The 19,419-nt window shown below is 53.2% G+C and overlaps 1 protein-coding gene across 1 annotated transcript in view; it reads left to right on the top strand.

Annotated features, from left to right (window-relative positions):
- The window catches only part of LOC139252633 (phosphofurin acidic cluster sorting protein 2-like), a 469,430-nt gene that overhangs the window by 10,280 nt on the left and 439,731 nt on the right, over positions 1–19,419 (top strand). The window contains exons 5-6 of the mRNA XM_070873440.1: positions 6,348–6,499; positions 16,836–16,929. Of these exons, the coding sequence (XP_070729541.1) occupies positions 6,348–6,499; positions 16,836–16,929 (246 nt within the window). The remainder of the gene's footprint in view (positions 1–6,347; positions 6,500–16,835; positions 16,930–19,419) is intronic.

Consider the following 19,419-nt stretch of genomic DNA (forward strand, 5'->3'; position numbering starts at 1 on the left):
TCCATCCCTCTGCCTATGTTTATTCCACTAGTCGCTGAAGTTATCCATGAATCATTCATGGTCGACGTGGTTCCTGTCACTTACTTCTTTGTAGATAACAATCAGACATTTGGAACAGAACCTAATGCATCCTTCCCTCTCATCGGCACCCTGCTGTTGGCCTGTTTATCTGAGAAAGCCTGTTGTTGTCGGGAATTGACAAAGTTGATCCCGGCAAATTGTTCCCTGTGGTGTTGTGTAGTGTTCAGATGCAGAGGGGCACAAAGAAGTTCCAACAGCAACGTATTTATACAGCGCCTTTCATGTACTGAAACGCCCAAGGTGCTTCACAGGAGCGTTATCAAACAAAATTTGATACCGAGCCACATAAGGAAATATTAGGGCAAAGAGCTTGTCTTTACTGAGGGTCTTAAAGGAGCAAAGAGAGCTCGAGAGGTTCAGGGAGTCAATTCCAGCACTTAGGGTCCAGGCAGCTGAAGGCGCGCCACCGATGGTGGAGCAATTATAATCAGGGATGCAGAAGAGGCCAGAATTAGAGGAGCGCAGAGATCTCGGGGAGGTGTGGGGCTGGAGGAGATTACAGAGATAGTGAGGGTCGAGGCCATGGAGGGATTTGAAAAGCAGGATGAGAATTTTGAAATCGAGGCGTTGTTTAACCAGGAGCCAATCTGGGTCAGTGAGCACAGGGGGTGATGGGTAAGTGGGTCTTGGTCTGAGGTAGGACACGGGCAGCTGAGTTTGGGATGACCTCTAGTTTACGTAGGGTAGAATGTGGGAGGCCAGCCAGGAGAATGGTCGAGTCTAGAGGTAACAATGGTACGAAGGGGAGTCAGGGAGAACTTGTTCAATCAAAGGAGAATGGAGTTGTGGAATGAATTGCCAGGGAAGAATATTGAAGCAGGCACTGAAATGAGGCCAAGCACCTGTGGGACAAAGAAGCGAGTGAGGAAGGGTGGGAACGTTTCACGAGTTACAGACTGGACAGGGGCAAATTGGGGAGCCCTGAGAGCTGGGTTCCAGGTCTGCTCTGCTGCTCAGGAACATTCACTGAATAACCAACCATTCCACATCCCAACGCACTGGAGATGCACCTTGCATCTACAGCCAGCTTTCACCTACCTTTCAGAACCTCAGGACAACCCAAAACACGCACAGCCAACACAGAAACATAGAAAATAGGTGCAGGAGTAGGCCATTCGGCCCTTCGAGCCTGCACCACCATTCAATATGATCATGGCTGATCATTCACCTCAGTACCCCTTTCCTGCTTTCTCCCCATATCCCTTGATCCCTTTAGCCGTAAGGGCCATATCTAACTCCCTTTTGAATATATCTAACAAACTGGCCTTAACAACTCTCTGTGGTAGAGAATTCCACAGGTTCACCACTCTCTGGGTGAAAAAGTTTCTCCTCGTCTCGGTCCTAAATGGCTTACCCCTTATCCTTAGACTGTGACCCCTGGTTCTGGACTTCCCCAACATCGGGAACATTCTTCCTGCATCTAACCTGTCCAGTCCTGTCAGAATTTTATAAGTTTCTATGAGATCCCCTCTCATCCTTCTAAACTCCAGTGAATACAAGCCTAGTCGATCTAGTCTTTCTTCATATGTCAGCCCTGCCATCCCGGGAATCAGTCTGGTGAATCTTCGCTGCACTCCCTCAATTGCAAGAATGTCCTTCCTCAGATTAGGCGACCAAAACTGTACACAATATTCAAGGTGTGGCCTCACCAAGGCCCTGTACAACTGTAGTAAGACTTCCCTGTTCCTATACTCAAATCCTCGCACTATGAGGGCCAACATGCCATTTGCTTTCTTCACAGCCTGCTGTACCTGCATGCCAATTTTCAATGACTGATGTACCATGACACTCAGGTCTCGTTGTACCTCCGCTTTTCCTAAACTCACCATTCAGATAATAATATGTCTTCCTGTTTTTACCACCAAAGTGGATAACCTCACGTTTATCTACATTATACTTCATCTGCCATGTATTTGCCCACTCACCTAACCTGTCCAAATCACCCTACAGCCTCTTAGCATCCTCCTCACAGCTCACACTGCCACTCAGCTTAGTGTTATCTGCAAACTTGGAGATATTACATTCAATTCCTTCATCTAAATCATTAATGTATATTGTAAATAGCTGGGGTCCCAGCACTGAACCTTACGGTACCCCACTAGTCACTGCCTGCCATTCTGAAAAGGACCCATTTATTCCTACTCTTTGCTGCCAACCAGTTCTCTATCCACGTCAGTACATTACCCCCAATACCATGTGCTCATATTTGCACACTGATCTGTTGTGTGGGACCTTGTCAAAAGCCTTTTGAAAGTCCAAATACACCACATCCACTGGTTCCCCCTTGTCCACTCTACGAGTTACATCCTCAAAAAATTCTAGAAGATTTGTCAAGCATGATTTCCCTTTCATATATCCATGCTGACTTGGACCGATCCAAATGTTAGAATAATTGATTCCAACATTTTCCCCACTACTGATGTCAGGCTAACCAGTCTATAATTCCCTGTTTTCTCTCTCCCTCCTTTTTTAAAAAGTGGTGTTACATTAGCTACCCTCCAGTCCATAGGAACTAATCCAGAGTCGATAGAATGTTGGAAAATGATCACCAATGCATCCACTATTTCTCGGGCCACTTCCTCAAGTACTCTGGGATGTGGACGATCAGGTCCCGGGAATTTATCGGCCTTCAATCCCTTCAATTTCCTTCACACAATTTCCTGTCTAATAAGGATTTCCTTTTGTTCCTCCTTCTCGCTAGACCCTCGGTTCCCTAGTATTTCCAGAAGGTTATTTGTGTCTTCCTTACTGAAGACAGAACCACAGAATTTATTCAATTGGTCTGCCATTTCTTTGTTCCCCAAGGAAGTACTTTTAAAGTGTAGCCACTGTTATGTAAAATGTAGCAGTCAATTTGTGCGAAGCAATCACCCACAAACAGCAATGTGATAATGACCAGATAACGTGTTTAATGATATTAGTAAAGTGATAAGTGTTGGCCAGGACACTGGGGACAACTCCCCTGCTCTTCTTCGAATACTGCCCAGGGATCTTTTTCCACCACCTGTTGTGTAGACGGGGCCTCGGTTTAATGTCTCATCCAAAAGGCTGTCTCTTTGAGAGTGCAGCTCTCCCTCAGTACAGCCCCTCCGACAGTGCGGCACTCCCTCAATACTGCCCCTCCAACAGTGTAGTGCTCCCTCAGTACTGCAGTGATTGGGGCGTGTGTGACAGCGGGGTGATTGGGGGGTGTGTGATAGCGGGGTGATTGGGGGGTGTGTGATAACGGGGTGATTGGGGGTGTGTGATAGCGGGGTGATTGGGGGGGTGTGATAGCGGGGTGATTGGGGGGTGTGTGATAGTGGGGTGATTGGGGGGTGTGTGATAACGGGGTGATTGGGGGTGTGTGATAGCGGGGTGATTGGGGGGTGTGTGATAGCGGGGTGATTGGGGGGTGTGTGATAGCGGGGTGATTGGGGGGTGTATGATAGCGGTGTGATTGGGGGGTGTGTGATAGCGGGGTGATTGGGGGGTGTGATAGCGGTGTGATTGGGGGGTGTGATAGCGGGGTGATTGGGGGGGTGTGTGATAGCGGGGTGATTGGGGGGGTGTGATAGCGGTGTGATTGGGGGGGTGTGATAGCGGTGTGATTGGGGGGTGTGTGATAGCGGGGTGATTGGGGGGTGTGTGATAGCGGGGTGATTGGGGGGTGTGTGATAGCGGGGTGATTGGGGGGTGTATGATAGCGGTGTGATTGGGGGGTGTGTGATAGCGGGGTGATTGGGGGGTGTGATAGCGGTGTGATTGGGGGGTGTGATAGCGGGGTGATTGGGGGGGTGTGTGATAGCGGGGTGATTGGGGGGGTGTGATAGCGGTGTGATTGGGGGGGTGTGATAGCGGTGTGATTGGGGGGTGTGTGATAGCGGGGTGATTGGGGGGTGTGTGATAGCGGGGTGATTGGGGGGTGTGTGATAGCGGGGTGATTGGGGTGTGTGTGATAGCGGGGTGATTGGGGGGTGTGTGATAGCGGTGTGATTGGGGGTGTGTGATAGCGGGGTGATTGGGGGGTGTGTGATAGCGGGGTGATTGGGGGGTGTGTGATAGCGGGGTGATTGGGGTGTGTGTGATAACGGGGTGATTGGGGGGTGTGTGATAGCGGGGTGATTGGGGTGTGTGTGATAACGGGGTGATTGGGGGGTGTGTGATAGCGGGGTGATTGGGGTGTGTGTGATAACGGGGTGATTGGGGGGTGTGTGATAGCGGGGTGATTGGGGGGTGTGTGATAGCGGGGTGATTGGGGTGTGTGTGATAACGGGGTGATTGGGGGGTGTGTGATAGCGGGGTGATTGGGGGGTGTGTGATAGCGGGGTGATTGGGGTGTGTGTGATAGCGGGGTGATTGGGGGTGTGTGTGATAGCGGGGTGATTGGGGGGTGTGTGATAGCGGGGTGATTGGGGGGTGTGTGATAGCGGGGTGATTGGGGGGTGTGTGATAGCGGGGTGATTGGGGTGTGTGTGATAGCGGGGTGATTGGGGGGTGTGTGATAGCGGGGTGATTGGGGGTGTGTGATAGCGGGGTGATTGGGGGGTGTGTGATAGCGGTGTGATTGGGGGGTGTGATAGCGGGGTGATTGGGGGGTGTGTGATAGCGGGGTGATTGGGGGTGTGTGATAGCGGGGTAATTGGGGGGTGTGTGATAGCGGGGTGATTGGGGGGTGTGTGATAGCGGGGTGATTGGGGGGTGTGATAGCGGGGTGATTGGGGGGTGTGTAATAGCGGGGTGATTGGGGGGTGTATGATAGCGGGGTGATTGGGGTGTGTGTGATAGCGGGGTGATTGGGGGGTGTATGATAGCGGGGTGATTGGGGGGTGTATGATAGCGGGGTGATTGGGGGGTGTGATAGCGGGGTGATTGGGGGGTGTGTAATAGCGGGGTGATTGGGGGGTGTATGATAGCGGGGTGATTGGGGGGTGTGATAGCGGGGTGATTGGGGGGTGTGTGATCACGGGGTGATTGGGGTGTGTGATAGCGGGGTGATTGGGCGGGATGTGATTGGGGGGTGTGATAGCGGGGTGATTGGGGGGGGTGATAGCGGGGTGATTGGGCGGGGTGTGATTGGGAGGGGTGATAGCGGGGTGATTGGAGGGTGATTGGGGTGTGTGATAGCGGGGTGATTGGGGGGGGGGTGTGATTGGGGGGTGTGATAGCGGTGTGATTGGGCGGGGTGTGATTGCGGGGTGATAGCAGGGTGATTGGGCGGGGTGTGATTGGGGGGTGTGATAGCGGGGTGATTGGGCGGGATGTGATTGGGGGGTGTGATAGCGGGGTGATTGGGGGGGGTGATAGCGGGGTGATTGGGCGGGGTGTGATTGGGAGGGGTGATAGCGGGGTGATTGGAGGGTGATTGGGGTGTGTGATAGCGGGGTGATTGGGGGGGGGGTGTGATTGGGGGGTGTGATAGCGGTGTGATTGGGCGGGGTGTGATTGGGGGGTGTGATAGCGGTGTGATTGGGCGGGGTGTGATTGGGGGGTGATAGCGGGATGATTGGGGGGTGTGTGATAACGGGGTGATTGGGCGGGGTGTGATTGGGGGTGTGATAGCGGTGTGATTGGAGGGTGATAGCGGGGTGATAGCGGGGTGATTGGGGGGTGTGTGATAGCGGTGTGATTGGGCGGGGTGTGATTGGGGGGTGATAGCGGGATGATTGGGGGGTGTGTGATAACGGGGTGATTGGGCGGGGTGTGATTGGGGGGTGATAGCGGGGTGATTGGGGGGTGATAGCGGGTGATAGCGGGGTGATTGGGGGGTGATTGGGGGGTGATAGCGGGTGATAGCGGGGTGATTGGGGGGTGATAGCATGGTGATTGGGGGGTGATAGCAGGGTGATTGGGCGGGATGTGATTGGGGGGTGTGATAGCGGGGTGATTGGGCGGGATGTGATTGGGGGGTGTGATAGCGGGGTGATTGGGCGGGGTGTGATTGGGGGGTGATTGGGCGGGGTGTGATTGGGGGGTGTGATAGCGGGGTGATTGGGCGGGGTGTGATTGGGGGGTGATTGGGCGGGGTGTGATTGGGGGGTGATAGCGGGGTGATTGGGGGGTGATTGGGGGGTGTGTGATAGCGGTGTGATTGGGCGGGATGTGATTGGGGGGTGATAGCGGGGTGATTGGAGGGTGATTGGGGGGTGATAGCAGGGTGATTGGGCGGGATGTGATTGGGGGGTGTGATAGCGGGGTGATTGGGCGGGGTGTGATTGGGGGGTGATAGCGGGGTGATTGGGGACTGTTAGTGATGTACAGCTGATGTATTAACCTTTGTGTGGAAGGTGCTGGACTCTGACCCTGTGGACCACACCCAGGAAGCAGAGGAAGATCTTGACCTCCTCTACGACAGCCTGGAGGTTTACAATCCCAGCGACAGCGGCCCAGAGATGGAGGACAATGAAAGTGTCATTAGCACACCAAAGCCTAAACTAAAGTAAGTAATGCAGAGTAATCTGGAGGAGTGCCAATTTCAGAGGGTTGAGAATGGATCTGGCCCGGGTAAATTGGAATCCACGATTGGCAGGCAAAACTGTAATCGAGCCAGGGGACAGAGATTTAAGGTGACTGGCAGAATAACCAAAGGCGACATGAGGAAAAACTTTTTTGCACAGTGAGTGGTTAGGATCTGGAATTCACAGCCTGAAAGGTTGCTGAAGGCAGACTCAGTCGAGGTATTCAAAAGAGAATTGGATAAGTGCCTGATGGAAACATGTTTGCAGTGCTACGGGCATTGGGCGGGTAGAAGGATGAGCTGAGGGGCTCGTGTAGAGAGCCGGCACGGGCTCGACCAGACATATGGCCTCCTTCTGTGCTGTAACCTGCAGTGTCCCTGCACCTTACTACAAACTCACACGAGGCAAAGCTATATCAGACACAGTCACTCTGTGACCTTCACCTTTATTCTCAGAACCAAGGAGTGCTGACCCTGGGTGGGACCTCCCCTTTTATACCTGCAAACCCTCACCCCAGGTGAGGAGTGTCTCCCGCAAGTTCACCCCCTGTGGTCAGGATGTGCATTTCTAGGGTACAGGTACAGTGTACATGAGTTACAGTTACATGACTATGTCATTGCAAGATGGTTAAATACGTGGCATCACATCCCCCCTTAAGTCTTTTTGTGTCAGAGGTTAAGTCTATCGGGTGGTCGACGCTCTCTCGTGGAGCGCTGCAGTTGTGACTCTGGTGGCTGAGCCTCAGCACGTGTCTCTGTCACTTGAGGTGATTCCGGCCTGTCCGGGCTGGCCGCAGGGACTGTGCATGCTGAGGACTGTCTTTGTTGCTCGTACGCTGGCAGTGGTGTGGGTGACATCTCATGCTCTTCTTCAGGTTCCTCCGTGTCTGCACTGGACCTTTTCTTATAATAAACGATATAATAATAAACGATCTCCTAGTAAAAAAATCTTCTCGGAATGAGTGATCACAGTATGGTTGAATTTGTAATACAGATTGAGGGTGAGGAAGTAGTGTCTTAAACGAGCGTACTATGCTTAAACAAAGGGGACTACAGTGGGATGAGGGCAGAGTTGGCTAAAGTAGACTGGGAACATAGACTAAACGGTGGCACAATTGAGGAACAGTGGAGGACTTTTAAGGAGCTCTTTCATAGTGCTCAACAAAAATATATTCCAGTGAAAAAGAAGGGCGGTAAGAGAAGGGATAACCAGCCGTGGATAACAAGGAAATAAAGGAGAGTATCAAATTAAAAACCAATGCGTACAAGGTGGCCAAGGTTAGTGGGAAACGAGAAGATTGGGAAAATTTTAAACGACAGCAAAGAATGACTAAGAAAGCAATAAAGAAAGGAAAGATAGATTACGAAAGTAAACTTGCGCAAAACATAAAAACAGATAGTAAAAGCTTTTACCGATATATAAAACAGAAAAGAGTGACTAAAGTAAATGTTGGTCCCTTGGAAGATGAGAAGGAGAATTTAATAATGGGAAATGTGGAAATGGCTGAGACCGTAAACAATTAATTTGCTTCGGTCTTCACAGTGGAAGACACAAAAACCATGCCAAAAATTGCTGGTCACAGGAATGTGGGAAGGGAGGACCTTGAGACAATCACTATCACTAGGGAGGTAGTGCTGGACAGGCTAATGGGACTCAAGGTAGACAAGTCCCCTGGTCCTGATGAAATGCATCTCAGGGTATTAAAAGAGATGGCGGAAGTTATAGCAGATGCATTCGTTATAATCTACCAAAATTCTCTGGACTCTGGGGAGGTACCAGCGGATTGGAAAGCAGCTCATGTAACGGTTTAAAAAAGGGGGCAGACAAAAGGCAGGTAACTATAGGCCGGTTAATTTAACATCTGTAGCGGGGAAAATGCTTGAAGCTATCATTAAGGAAGAAATAGCGGGACATCTAGATAGGAATAGTGCAATCAAGCAGACGCAACATGGATTCATGAAGGGGAAATCATGTTTAACTAATTTACTGAAATTCTTTGAGGATATAACGAGCATGGTGGATCGAGGTGTACCGATGGATGTGGTGTATTTAGATTTCCAAAAGGCATTCGATAAGGTGCCACACAAAAGGTTACTGCAGAAGATAGAGGTACGCGGAGTCAGAGGAAATGTATTAGCATGGATAGAGAATTGGCTGGCTAACAGAAACCAGAGAGTCGGGATAAATGGGTCCTTTTCGGGTTGGAAATCGGTGGTTAGTGGTGTGCCACAGGGATCGGTGCTGGGACCACAACTGTTTACAATATACATAGATGACCTGGAAGAGGGGACAGAGTGTAGTGTAACAAAATTTACAGATGACACAAAGATTAGTGGGAAAGCGGGTTGTGTAGAGGACACAGAGAGGCTGCAAAGAGATTTAGATAGGTTAAGCGAATGGGCTAAGGTTTGGCAGATGGAATACAATGTTGGAAAATGTGAGGTCATCCACCTTGGAAATAAAAACAGTAAAAGGGAATATTATTTAATGGGGAGAAATTACAACATGCTGTGGTGCAGAGGGACCTGGGGGTCCTTGTGCATGAATCCCAAAAGTTAGTTTGCAGGTGCAGCAGGTAATCAGGAAGGCGAATGGAATGTTGGCCTTCATTGCGAGAGGGATGGAGTACAAAAGCAGGGAGGTCCTGCTGCAACTGTACAGGGTATTGGTGAGGCTGCACCTGGAGTACTGCGTGCAGTTTTGGTCACCTTACTTAAGGAAGGATATACTAGCTTTGGAGGGGGTACAGAGACGATTCACTAGGCTGATTCCGGAGATGAGGGGGTTACCTTATGATGATAGATTGAGTAGACTGGGTCTTTACTCGTTGAAGTTCAGAAGGATGAGGGGTGATCTTATAGAAACATTTAAAATAATGAAAGGGATAGACAAGATAGAGGCAGAGAGGTTGTTTCCACTGGTCGGGGAGACTAGAACTAGGTTTTTAACCAATAAGGGAATTAAGGGTTACGGGGAGAGGGCGGGTAAGTGGAGCTGAGTCCACGGCCAGATCAGCCATGATCTTGTTGAATGGCGGAGCAGGCTCGAGGGGCTAGATGGCCTACTCCTGTTCCTAATTCTTATGTTCTTATGTTCTTTACTTGGTCCAAGTGTTTGCGGCATATCTGCCCATTGTTTAGTCGGACCACCACGACTCTATTTCCTTCTTTGCCAGTTACGGTGCCCTCAAGCCACTTCAGTCCCAAAGTGTGGTTAAGAACAAATACCAGGTCATCTATTTCTATACACCTCCCCCTTGAGTTTCGCTCATGGAGCTCAGTTTGGGACTGGCGCTTGCCCTCAACAATGTCGGCCAGGGCTGGGTGAATGAGGGACAGCCGCGTCTTGAGCGTGCGTTTCATGAGGAGTTCCGCTGGCGGGACTCCCGTGAGTGAGTGTGGCCGGGACCTGTAGGCCAGCAGGAGGCGCGATAGGCGGTACTGAAGGGAGGGTCCTTGGATCCGTAGCATGCCCTGCTTTATGACTTGGACCGCCCGTTCCGCCTGGCCATTGGAGGCCGGCTTGAACGGTGCTGTCCGGACGTGTTTGATACCATTGCCCGACATAAACTCCTGGAATTAATGGCTGGTGAAACACGGGCCATTGTCACTGACCAGGATGTCCAGCAAGCCGTGGGTCGCGAAAACCGTACGCAGACTCTCCACAGTGATGGATGTCGTGCACGAGTTCAATATGATGCACTCGATCCACTTCGAGTACGCATCGACAACGATCAGGAACATTTTCCCCATGAACGGGCCCAGATAGTCTACGTGAATATGTGACCATGGCCTGGTGGGCCAGGGCCACGGGCTGAGTGGGGCCTCCCTGGGGGCATTGCCCAGCTGAGCACACGTCGTGCACCTGCGAACCCAGTGTTCCAGGTCTGAGTCAATCCCCGGCCACCACACGTGTGACCGGGCAATGGCCTTCATTAACACGATGCCTGGGTGCTCGCTATGGAGTTCCCTGATGAACGCTTCCCTTCCTTTCTGGGGCATGACTACCCGGCTGCCCCATAACAGGCAGTCGGCTTGGATGGAGAGTTCATCCATCCGTCTCTGAAACGGTCTGACCTCCTCGGGGCATGCCCTGTGTGCGGGCGCACAATCCCCAGTCAGGACACATTTCTTTATCATGGATAGGAGGGGGTCCCTGTTGGTCCAGAGTTTGATCTGGCGGGCTGTGATGGAGGAGCCCGCAGTGTCAAAAGCCTCAACGGCCATCACCATCTCGGCGCTCTGCTCCGACGCCCCCTCGGTGGTGGCCAGTGGGAACCTGCTGAGCGCGTCAGTGCAATTTTCGGTGCCTGGCCAGTGCCGTATGGTGTAGTCATACGCAGCCAGTGTGAGAGCTCAGCGCTGTATGTGAGCTGACGCATTGACATTGACAGCCTTGCTGTCAGACAACAGGGATGTTAACGGCTTGTGGTCCGTCTCTAGCTCGAACCGTCTACCAAAAAGGTACTGGTGCATCTTTTTCACACCGTACACACACGCGAGTGCCTCCTTCTCGACCGCGCCGTATCCACGCTCTGCCTGGGAGAGCGACCTGGAGGCGTAAGCCACCGGTTGGAGTCGGCCGTCATCGTTACCCTGCAACACACACCCAACCCTGTAGGATGATGCATCGCATGTTAAAACCAGTTTTTTACAGGGGTCATACAAGGTCAACAATTGGAACACAGCAGGTTCCTCGCCTTATTGAAAGCCGGTTCTTGACAGTCCCCCCAAAACCATTCACAACCTTTCCGCAGGAACATGTGTAACGGCTCCAACAATGTGCTTAAGTTCAGCAGAAAGTTCCCAAAATAGTTCCAAAGTCCCAGGAATGATCACAACTCCGACGTGTTGCCGGGCCTGGGTGCCCGGTGAATCACCTCCGTTTTTGATTCAGTGGGCCGGATCCCGTCTGCGGCAACCCTCCTGCCCAAAAACTCCACCTCCGGGGCCAAAAACACGCACTTGGCCTTTTTCAGCCGCAAGCCTACCCGATCCAATCGGCGTAGCACCTCCTCCAGGTTGTGAAGGTGTTCCTCGGTGTCTCGACCCGTTATTAGGATGTCGTCCTGGAATACGATCGTTCCAGGAATGGGTTTGAGCAAGCTTTCCATGTTTCTCTGAAAGATAGCTGCTGCCGAACGAATGCCAAACGGACACCTGTTGTAGATAAATAATCCCTTGTGTGTCGTGATGTTGGTCAGAAGCTTGGTTCTTCAGTCTGTTCCTGAGTCATGTCGGCCAAAGTGAGGTCCAGCTTCGTGAACAGCTTACCACCTGCCAGCGTGGCAAAAAGGTCCTCCGCTCTCGGGAGCGGGTATTGGTCTTGCAGCGACACTCGGTTGATGGTGGCTTTGTAGTCACCACAAATCCTGACCGAGCCGTCTGCTTTAAACACAGGAACAATGGGACTTGCCCAGTCGCTGAATTCAACGGCCGAAATTATGCCCTCTCTGAGCAGCCTGTCCAGTTCACATTCAATTTTTTCACGCATCACGTACGGCACCGCTCTGGCCTTGTGGTGCACTGGTCTGGTGTCCGGAGTGATGTGTATCACTACTTTAGTGCCCTTGAACGTTCCGACACCAGGTGAAACAGTGACCTGAATTTTTGCAGGACCTGTGAGCATGAACTTCGCTCCACAGATGAAATGGCGTACACATCCCCCCATTTCCATTTCATCTCAGCTAACCAACTCCTCCCCAAGAGCGCGGGGCCATTTCCCGGGACGACCCAGAGTGGCAGCCGGTTCTGTAATCCATTATGTGTTACCACCAAGTTTGCACTGCCCAGCACTGGGATGATCTCTTTGGTGTACGTCCGTAGCTGCATCTCAATGCGTTCCAGTTTGGGCCTGCTAGCTCTGTGTGGCCATAGTCTCTCAAATTGTTGGGCATTCATGAGTGGCTGGCTAGCTCCCGTATCCAGCTCCATGTGAACCGGGATGCCATTCAATAAAACTTTCATCATCATGGGTGGCGCTTTAGTCTATGAGCTGTGGACGTCAGCCACATGAACCCGCTGAACTTCAGCATCCATGGCTTTTCCCCAGGCATCATCCTGCATTGCAGACCCCTCGTCCGGTTCCTCTGTCTCGCAGATTAGCCTCTCTACAGCCTTTTTGCACATCCTGGCCAAGTGTCCACTGACATTACAAATCCTACAGATAGATTGCTGGAACCTGCAGCTTCTCGCAGTGTGTCTACCCCCCGCACCTCCAGCATGAGCTGAGATTGAGATTGCTGTTAACAAAGGGACTATTTCCCAGCATTCCTCTCTGATTGCCCATTTGGCTGTTTCTAAGCACTCTGATGGTGGGTGTTAATGGTCCCATCGCGGGACACATTGTTCCTCGAGATGGCGTGAATTGCCAATCCCCTCTCCATTGTCCCTGTTGTGGGCCCACCCTAGAGCCTGTTGCTGCCTGGGCGGTTTTGAAATGCCTTTGTCTGCCCGCGGGGTCTCGAGCTGTGTTCACAATGTTAACTCCCTGGTCCATCACCACGTTGGGACCAGGGCTGCGTGTGTAAATTAGTTTGGTCTCCTCTTTCCCTGCCATAAAGGTCTGAGCTTTCAACGCCGCCCCTTCTAAAGTCAAGTCCTTGGTCTCTCTGAGCTTCCTGAAAATGCCGGCATGATTAATACCCTCGATGAAAAAGTCCCTTAACATCTCCCCCCTGCAGGCATCGGAGAACTTACAGAGACTGGCCAAGCGCCGCAGTTCCGCCACGAAGTCCGAGACGCTTTGTCCCTCCCGACGCCGGTGAGAGTAGAACCGGTGCCGGGCCATGTGTACGCTACTTGCTGGCTTGAGATGCTCACTGATCAGCTGGCTGAGCTCTTCAAAGGACTTGTCCACCGGCTTTTGGGGTGCGAGTAGGTCTTTCATCAGCGCATACGTCTGTGGACCACAGCTGGTCAGTAGATGCATACGTCTGTGGACCACAGCTGGTCAGTAGAAGCATACGTCTGTGGACCACAGCTGGTCAGTAGATGCATACGTCTGTGGACCACAGCTGGTTAGTAGATGCATACGTCTGTGGACCACAGCTGGTCAGTAGATGCATACGTCTGTGGACCACAGCTGGTCAGTAGATGCATACGTCTGTGGACCACAGCTGGTCAGTAGATGCATACGTCTGTGGACCACAGCTGGTCAGTAGATGCATACGTCTGTGGACCACAGCTGGTCAGTAGAAGCATACGTCTGTGGACCACAGCTGGTCAGTAGATGCATACGTCTGTGGACCACAGCTGGTTAGTAGATGCATACGTCTGTGGACCACAGCTGGTCAGTAGATGCATACGTCTGTGGACCACAGCTGGTCAGTAGATGCATACGTCTGTGGACCACAGCTGGTCAGTAGATGCATACGTCTGTGGACCACAGCTGGTCAGTAGATGCGCCCTCCGCTTGTCAGCCGCTGTCTCTTCCAGCCAGTCCTTTGTGACAAAGCTCTGCTGGAGTCTTTCCACAAAGTCATCCCAGTCCTCACCCACACAGTAACGTTCCTCTGTGCCACCGGTGGCCATCCTCGTGGTTCGGTGATTCCCGTTTCTCGTCGCCAAATATAGTGTCCCTGCACCTTACTACAAACTCACACGAGGCAAGGATATATCAGACACAGTCACTCTGTGACCTTCACCTTTATTCCCAGGACCAAGGAGTGCTGACCCTGGGTGGGACCTGCCCTTTTATACCTGGAAACCCAGGTGAGGAGTGTCTCCCGCAAGTTCACCCTCTGTGGTCAGGGTGTGCATTTCTAGGGTATAATTTAAGTGTACATGAGTTACAGTTACATGGCTATGTCATTGCAAGATGGTGTAATACATGACATAACCGTTCTGTGATTGTCTGACTACAGAGCTGCAGGAAAGGCATCTGTCAGAATGCCTCCCACTCATTATTCTTTTGTGGGGTGATTGGGGGGTGTGTGATAGCGGGGTGATTGGGGGGTGTGTGATAACGGGCTGATTGGGGTGTGTGTGATAGCGGGGTGATTGGGGGGTGTGTGATAGCGGGATGATTGGGGGGTGTGTGATAGCGGGATGATTGGGGGGTGTGATAGCGGGGTGATTGGGGTGTGTGTGATAGCGGGGTGATTGGCGGGTGTGTGATAGCGGGGTGATTGGGGGGTGTGATAGCGGGGTGATTGGGGTGTGTGTGATAGCGGGGTGATTGGGGGGTGTGATAGCGGGGTGATTGGGGTGTGTGTGATAGCGGGGTGATTGGGGGGTGTGATAGTGGGGTGATTGGGGTGTGTGTGATAGCGGGGTGATTGGGGGGTGTGATAACGGGGTGATTGGGGGGTGTGTGATAACGGGCTGATTGGGGTGTGTGTGATAGCGGGGTGATTGGGGGGTGTGTGATAGCGGGGTGATTGGGGGGTGTGTGATAGCGGGGTGATTGGGGGGTGTGTGATAACGGGGTGATTGGGGTGTGTGATAGCGGGGTGATTGGGGTGTGTGTGATAGCGGGGTGATTGGGGGGTGTGTGATAGCGGGGTGATTGGGGTGTGTGTGATAGCGGGGTGATTGGGGGGTGTGTGATAGCGGGGTGATTGGGGGGTGTGTGATAACGGGGTGATTGGGGTGTGTGTGATAACGGGGTGATTGGGGGGTGTGTGATAACGGGGTGATTGGGGGGGGTGTGATAACGGGCTGATTGGGGTGTGTGTGATAGCGGGGTGATTGGGTGGTGTGTGATAGCGGGGTGATTGGGGGGTGTGATAGCGGGGTGATTGGGGGGTGTGATAGTGGGGTGATTGGGGGGTGTGATAGCGGGGTGATTGGAGGGTGTGTGATAGCGGGGTGATTGGGGTGTGTGTGATAGCGGGGTGATTGGGGGGTGTGTGATAGCGGGGTGATTGGGGTGTGTGATAACGGGGTGATTGGGGGGTGTGATAACGGGGTGATTGGGGGGTGTGTGATAACGGGGTGATTGGGGGGTGTGTGATAACGGGGTGATTGGGGTGTGTGTGATAGCGGGGTGATTGGGGGGTGTGTGATAGCGGGGTGATTGGGGGTGTGTGATAGCGGGGTGATTGGGGTGTGTGTGATAGCGGGGTGATTGGGGTGTGTGTGATAACGGGGTGATTGGGGGGTGTGTGATAACGGGGTGATTGGGGTGTGTGTGATAGCGGGGTGATTGGGGGGTGTGATAGTGGGGTGATTGGGGGGTGTGATAGCGGGGTGATTGGGGGGTGTGTGATAGCGGGGTGATTGGAGGGTGTGTGATCGCGGGGTGATTGGGGGGTATGTGATAACAGCACGGAAGGAGGCCATTCGGCCCATCGTGTCTGCGCCGGCCGACCAAGAGCTACCCAGCCATTCCCACTTCCCAGCTCTCGGTCCGTAGCCCTGTAGGTTACAGCACTTCAGGGGCACATCCAGGTACTGTTTAAATGTGGTGAGGGTTTCTGCCTCTACCACCCTTTCAGGCAGTGAGTTCCAGACCCCCACCACCCTCTGGGTGAAGAAATTTCCCATCAAATCCCCTCTAAACCTCCCCCCAATTACTTTAAATCTATGCCCCCTGGTTGTTGACCCCTCTGCCGAGGGAAGCAGGTCCTTCCTATCCACTCTATCCAGGCCCCTCATAATTTTATACACCTCAATCAGGTCTCCCCTCAGCCTCCTCTGTTCCAAAGAAAACAGACCTAGCCTATCCAATCTTGCCTCATAGCTAAAATTCTCCAGTCCAGGCAACATTCTTGTAAATCTCCTCTGTACCCTCTCCAGTGCAATCACATCTTTCCTGTAATGTGGTGACCAGAACTGCACGCAGTACTCTAGCTGCGGCCTAACCCGTGTTTGAGCCTTGCAGTTGGTGTTGTAGCAATTCAGTGTCCTGCTGGGCACCTCACAGTTAACAGCCAGCCTGGATTTTGTCTTCAGGTATCTGTAGTGCGGCTTGAACCATGACCTTCGAACGCCCCACGACCTTCTAACGCCCCACAACCTTCTAACGCGGATATGAGCATGCCACCAGCTGAGTCACAGCTGACACACAATACTACTTCTTTTGTTTCGGTTGTTTTTGGAGAGGTCACTGTGTTGGGGTGGTCCCTGACTTTGGAATCCGGTGCACAGCCCAACAGACAGGATGTCCTGAGACCGAGAACATGCCCTGAGCTGAGCTGTGCAGAGCTGGGAGCCAGGATCTGTCTGCACAGGTGTCGCGAAATACACAAAACTTTTCTTTATCCATCACATCTTCACTAAAATCCCGGGCAGGCCACAGCTCGGTCTTTAACGTCCGTCTTTGTTTCTGTACGTTCTTCAGAGAGTAACGTCAACTTTCTTCTGACTGTTACAGGCCATTCTTTGAAGGGATGTCCCATTCCAGCTCACAAACCGAGATCGTCAGCCTGCAGAGCCAGAAGAGTCAAACACGGGAGCAACCCAATCCAGTGAGTGTTCGCTGTAACTGATGGGCCTCACTCCCGACCCAGTGTATCCTGTAACTGATGGGCCCTCACTCCCGGCCCAGTGTATCCTGTAACTGATGGGCCCTCACTCCCGGCCCAGTGTATCCTGTAACTGATGGGCCCTCACTCCCGGCCCAGTGTAGCCTGTAACTGATGGGCCTCACTCCCGGCCCAGTGTATCCTGTAACTGATGGGCCTCACTCCCGGCCCAGTGTATCCTGTAACTGATGGGCCTCACTCCCGGCCCAGTGTAGCCTGTAACTGATGGGCCTCACTCCCGGCCCAGTGTATCCTGTAACTGATGGGCCCTCACTCCCGGCCCAGTGTATCCTGTAACTGATGGGCCTCACTCCCGGCCCAGTGTATCCTGTAACTGATGGGCCTCACTCCCAGCCCAGTGTATCCTGTAACTGATGGGCCCTCACTCCCGGCCCAGTGTATCCTGTAACTGATGGGCCCTCACTCACAGCCCAGTGTATCCTGTAACTGATGGGCCCTCACTCCCAGCCCAGTGTATCCTGTAACTGATGGGCCCTCACTCACAGCCCAGTGTATCCTGTAACTGATGGGCCCTCACTCCCGGCCCAGTGTATCCTGTAACTGATGGGCCTCACTCGCCGCCCAGTGTATCCTGTAACTGATGGGCCTCACTCCCGGCCCAGTGTATCCTGTAACTGATGGGCCTCACTCCCGGCCCAGTGTAGCCTGTAACTGATAGGCCTCACTCCCGGCCCAATGTATCCTGTAACTGATGGGCCCTCACTCCGAGCCCAGTGTAACATGTAACTGATGGGCCCTCACTGCCAGCCCTGTGTTCGCTGTAACTGATGGGCCCTCACTCCCGGCCCAGTGTTCGCTGTAACTGATGAGCCCTCACTCCCGGCCCAGTGTATCCTGTAACTGATGGGCCCTCACTCCCAGCCCAGTGTTCGCTGTAACTGATGGGTCCTCACTCCCGGCCCAGTGCATCCTGTAACTGATGGGCCCTCACTCCCAGCCCAGTGTTCGCTGTAACTGATGAGCCCTCACTCCCGGCCCAGTGTATCCTGTAACTGATGGGCCCTCACTCCCAGCCCAGTGTTCGCTGTGACTGATGGGCCCTCACTCCCGGCCCAGTGTATCCTGTAACTGATGGGCCCTCACTCCCGGCCCAGTGTATCCTGTAACTGATGGGACTCACTCCCAGCCCAGTGTAGCCTGTAACTGATGGGCCCTCACTCCCGGCCCATTGTATCCTGTAACTGATGCGCCCTCACTCCCGGCCCAGTGTATCCTGTAACTGATGCGCCCTCACTCCCGGCCCAGTGTTCGCTATAACTGATGGGCCCTCACTCCCAGCCCAGTGTATCCTGTAACTGATGGGCCCTCACTCCCAGCCCAGTGTTCGCTGTAACTGATGGGCCCTCACTCCCGGCCCAGTGTATCCTGTAACTGATGGCCCTCACTCCCGGCCCAGTGTATCCTGTAACTGATGGGCCCTCACTCCCGGCCCAGTGTATCCTGTAACTGATGGGCCTCACTCCCGGCCCAGTGTAACCTGTAACTGATGGGCCTCACTCCCGGCCCAGTGTATCCTGTAACTGATGGGCCCTCACTCCCGGCCCAGTGTATCCTGTAACTGATGGGCCCTCACTCCCGGCCCAGTGTATCCTGTAACTGATGGGCCTCACTCCCGGCCCAGTGTAGCCTGTAACTGATGGGCCCTCACTCCCAGCCCAGTGTAGCCTGCAAATGATGGACGTTCACTCCCAGCCCAGTGTAGCCTGTAACTGATAGGCCTCACTCCCGGCCCAGTGTATCCTGTAACTGATGGGCCCTCACTCCCAGCCCTGTGTTCGCTGTTACTGATGGGCCCTCACTCCCAGCCCAGTGTTCGCTGTAACTGATGGGCCCTCACTCCCGGCCCAGTGTATCCTGTAACTGATGGGCCCTCACTCCCAGCCCAGTGTTCGCTGTAACTGATGGGCCCTCATTCCCGGCCCAGTGTATCCTGTAACTGATGGGCCCTCACTCCCAGCCCAGTGTATCCTGTAACTGATGGGCCCTCACTCCCGGCCCCGTGTAACCTGTAACTGATGGGCTCTCACTCCCAGCCCAGTGTATCCTGTAACTGATGGGCCCTCACTCACAGCCCAGTATATCCTGTAACTGATGGGCCCTCACTCCCGGCCCAGTGTATCCTGTAACTGATGGGCCCTCACTCCCGGCCCAGTGTATCCTGTAACTGATGGGCCCTCACTCCCGGCCCCGTGTAACCTGTAACTGATGGGCCCTCACTCCCAGCCCAGTGTAGCCTGTAACTGATGGGCCTTCACTCACAGCCCAGTGTACGCTGTAACTGATGGGCCCTCACTCCCGGCCCAGTGTATCCTGTAACTGATGGGCCCTCACTCCCAGCCCAGTGTTCGCTGTAACTGATGGGCCCTCACTCCCGGCCCAGTGTATCCTGTAACTGATGGCCCTCACTCCCGG

Source organism: Pristiophorus japonicus, unplaced genomic scaffold (assembly GCF_044704955.1).
Source record: "Pristiophorus japonicus isolate sPriJap1 unplaced genomic scaffold, sPriJap1.hap1 HAP1_SCAFFOLD_471, whole genome shotgun sequence".
In the NCBI taxonomy this organism is placed as follows: Eukaryota; Metazoa; Chordata; class Chondrichthyes; family Pristiophoridae; genus Pristiophorus; species Pristiophorus japonicus.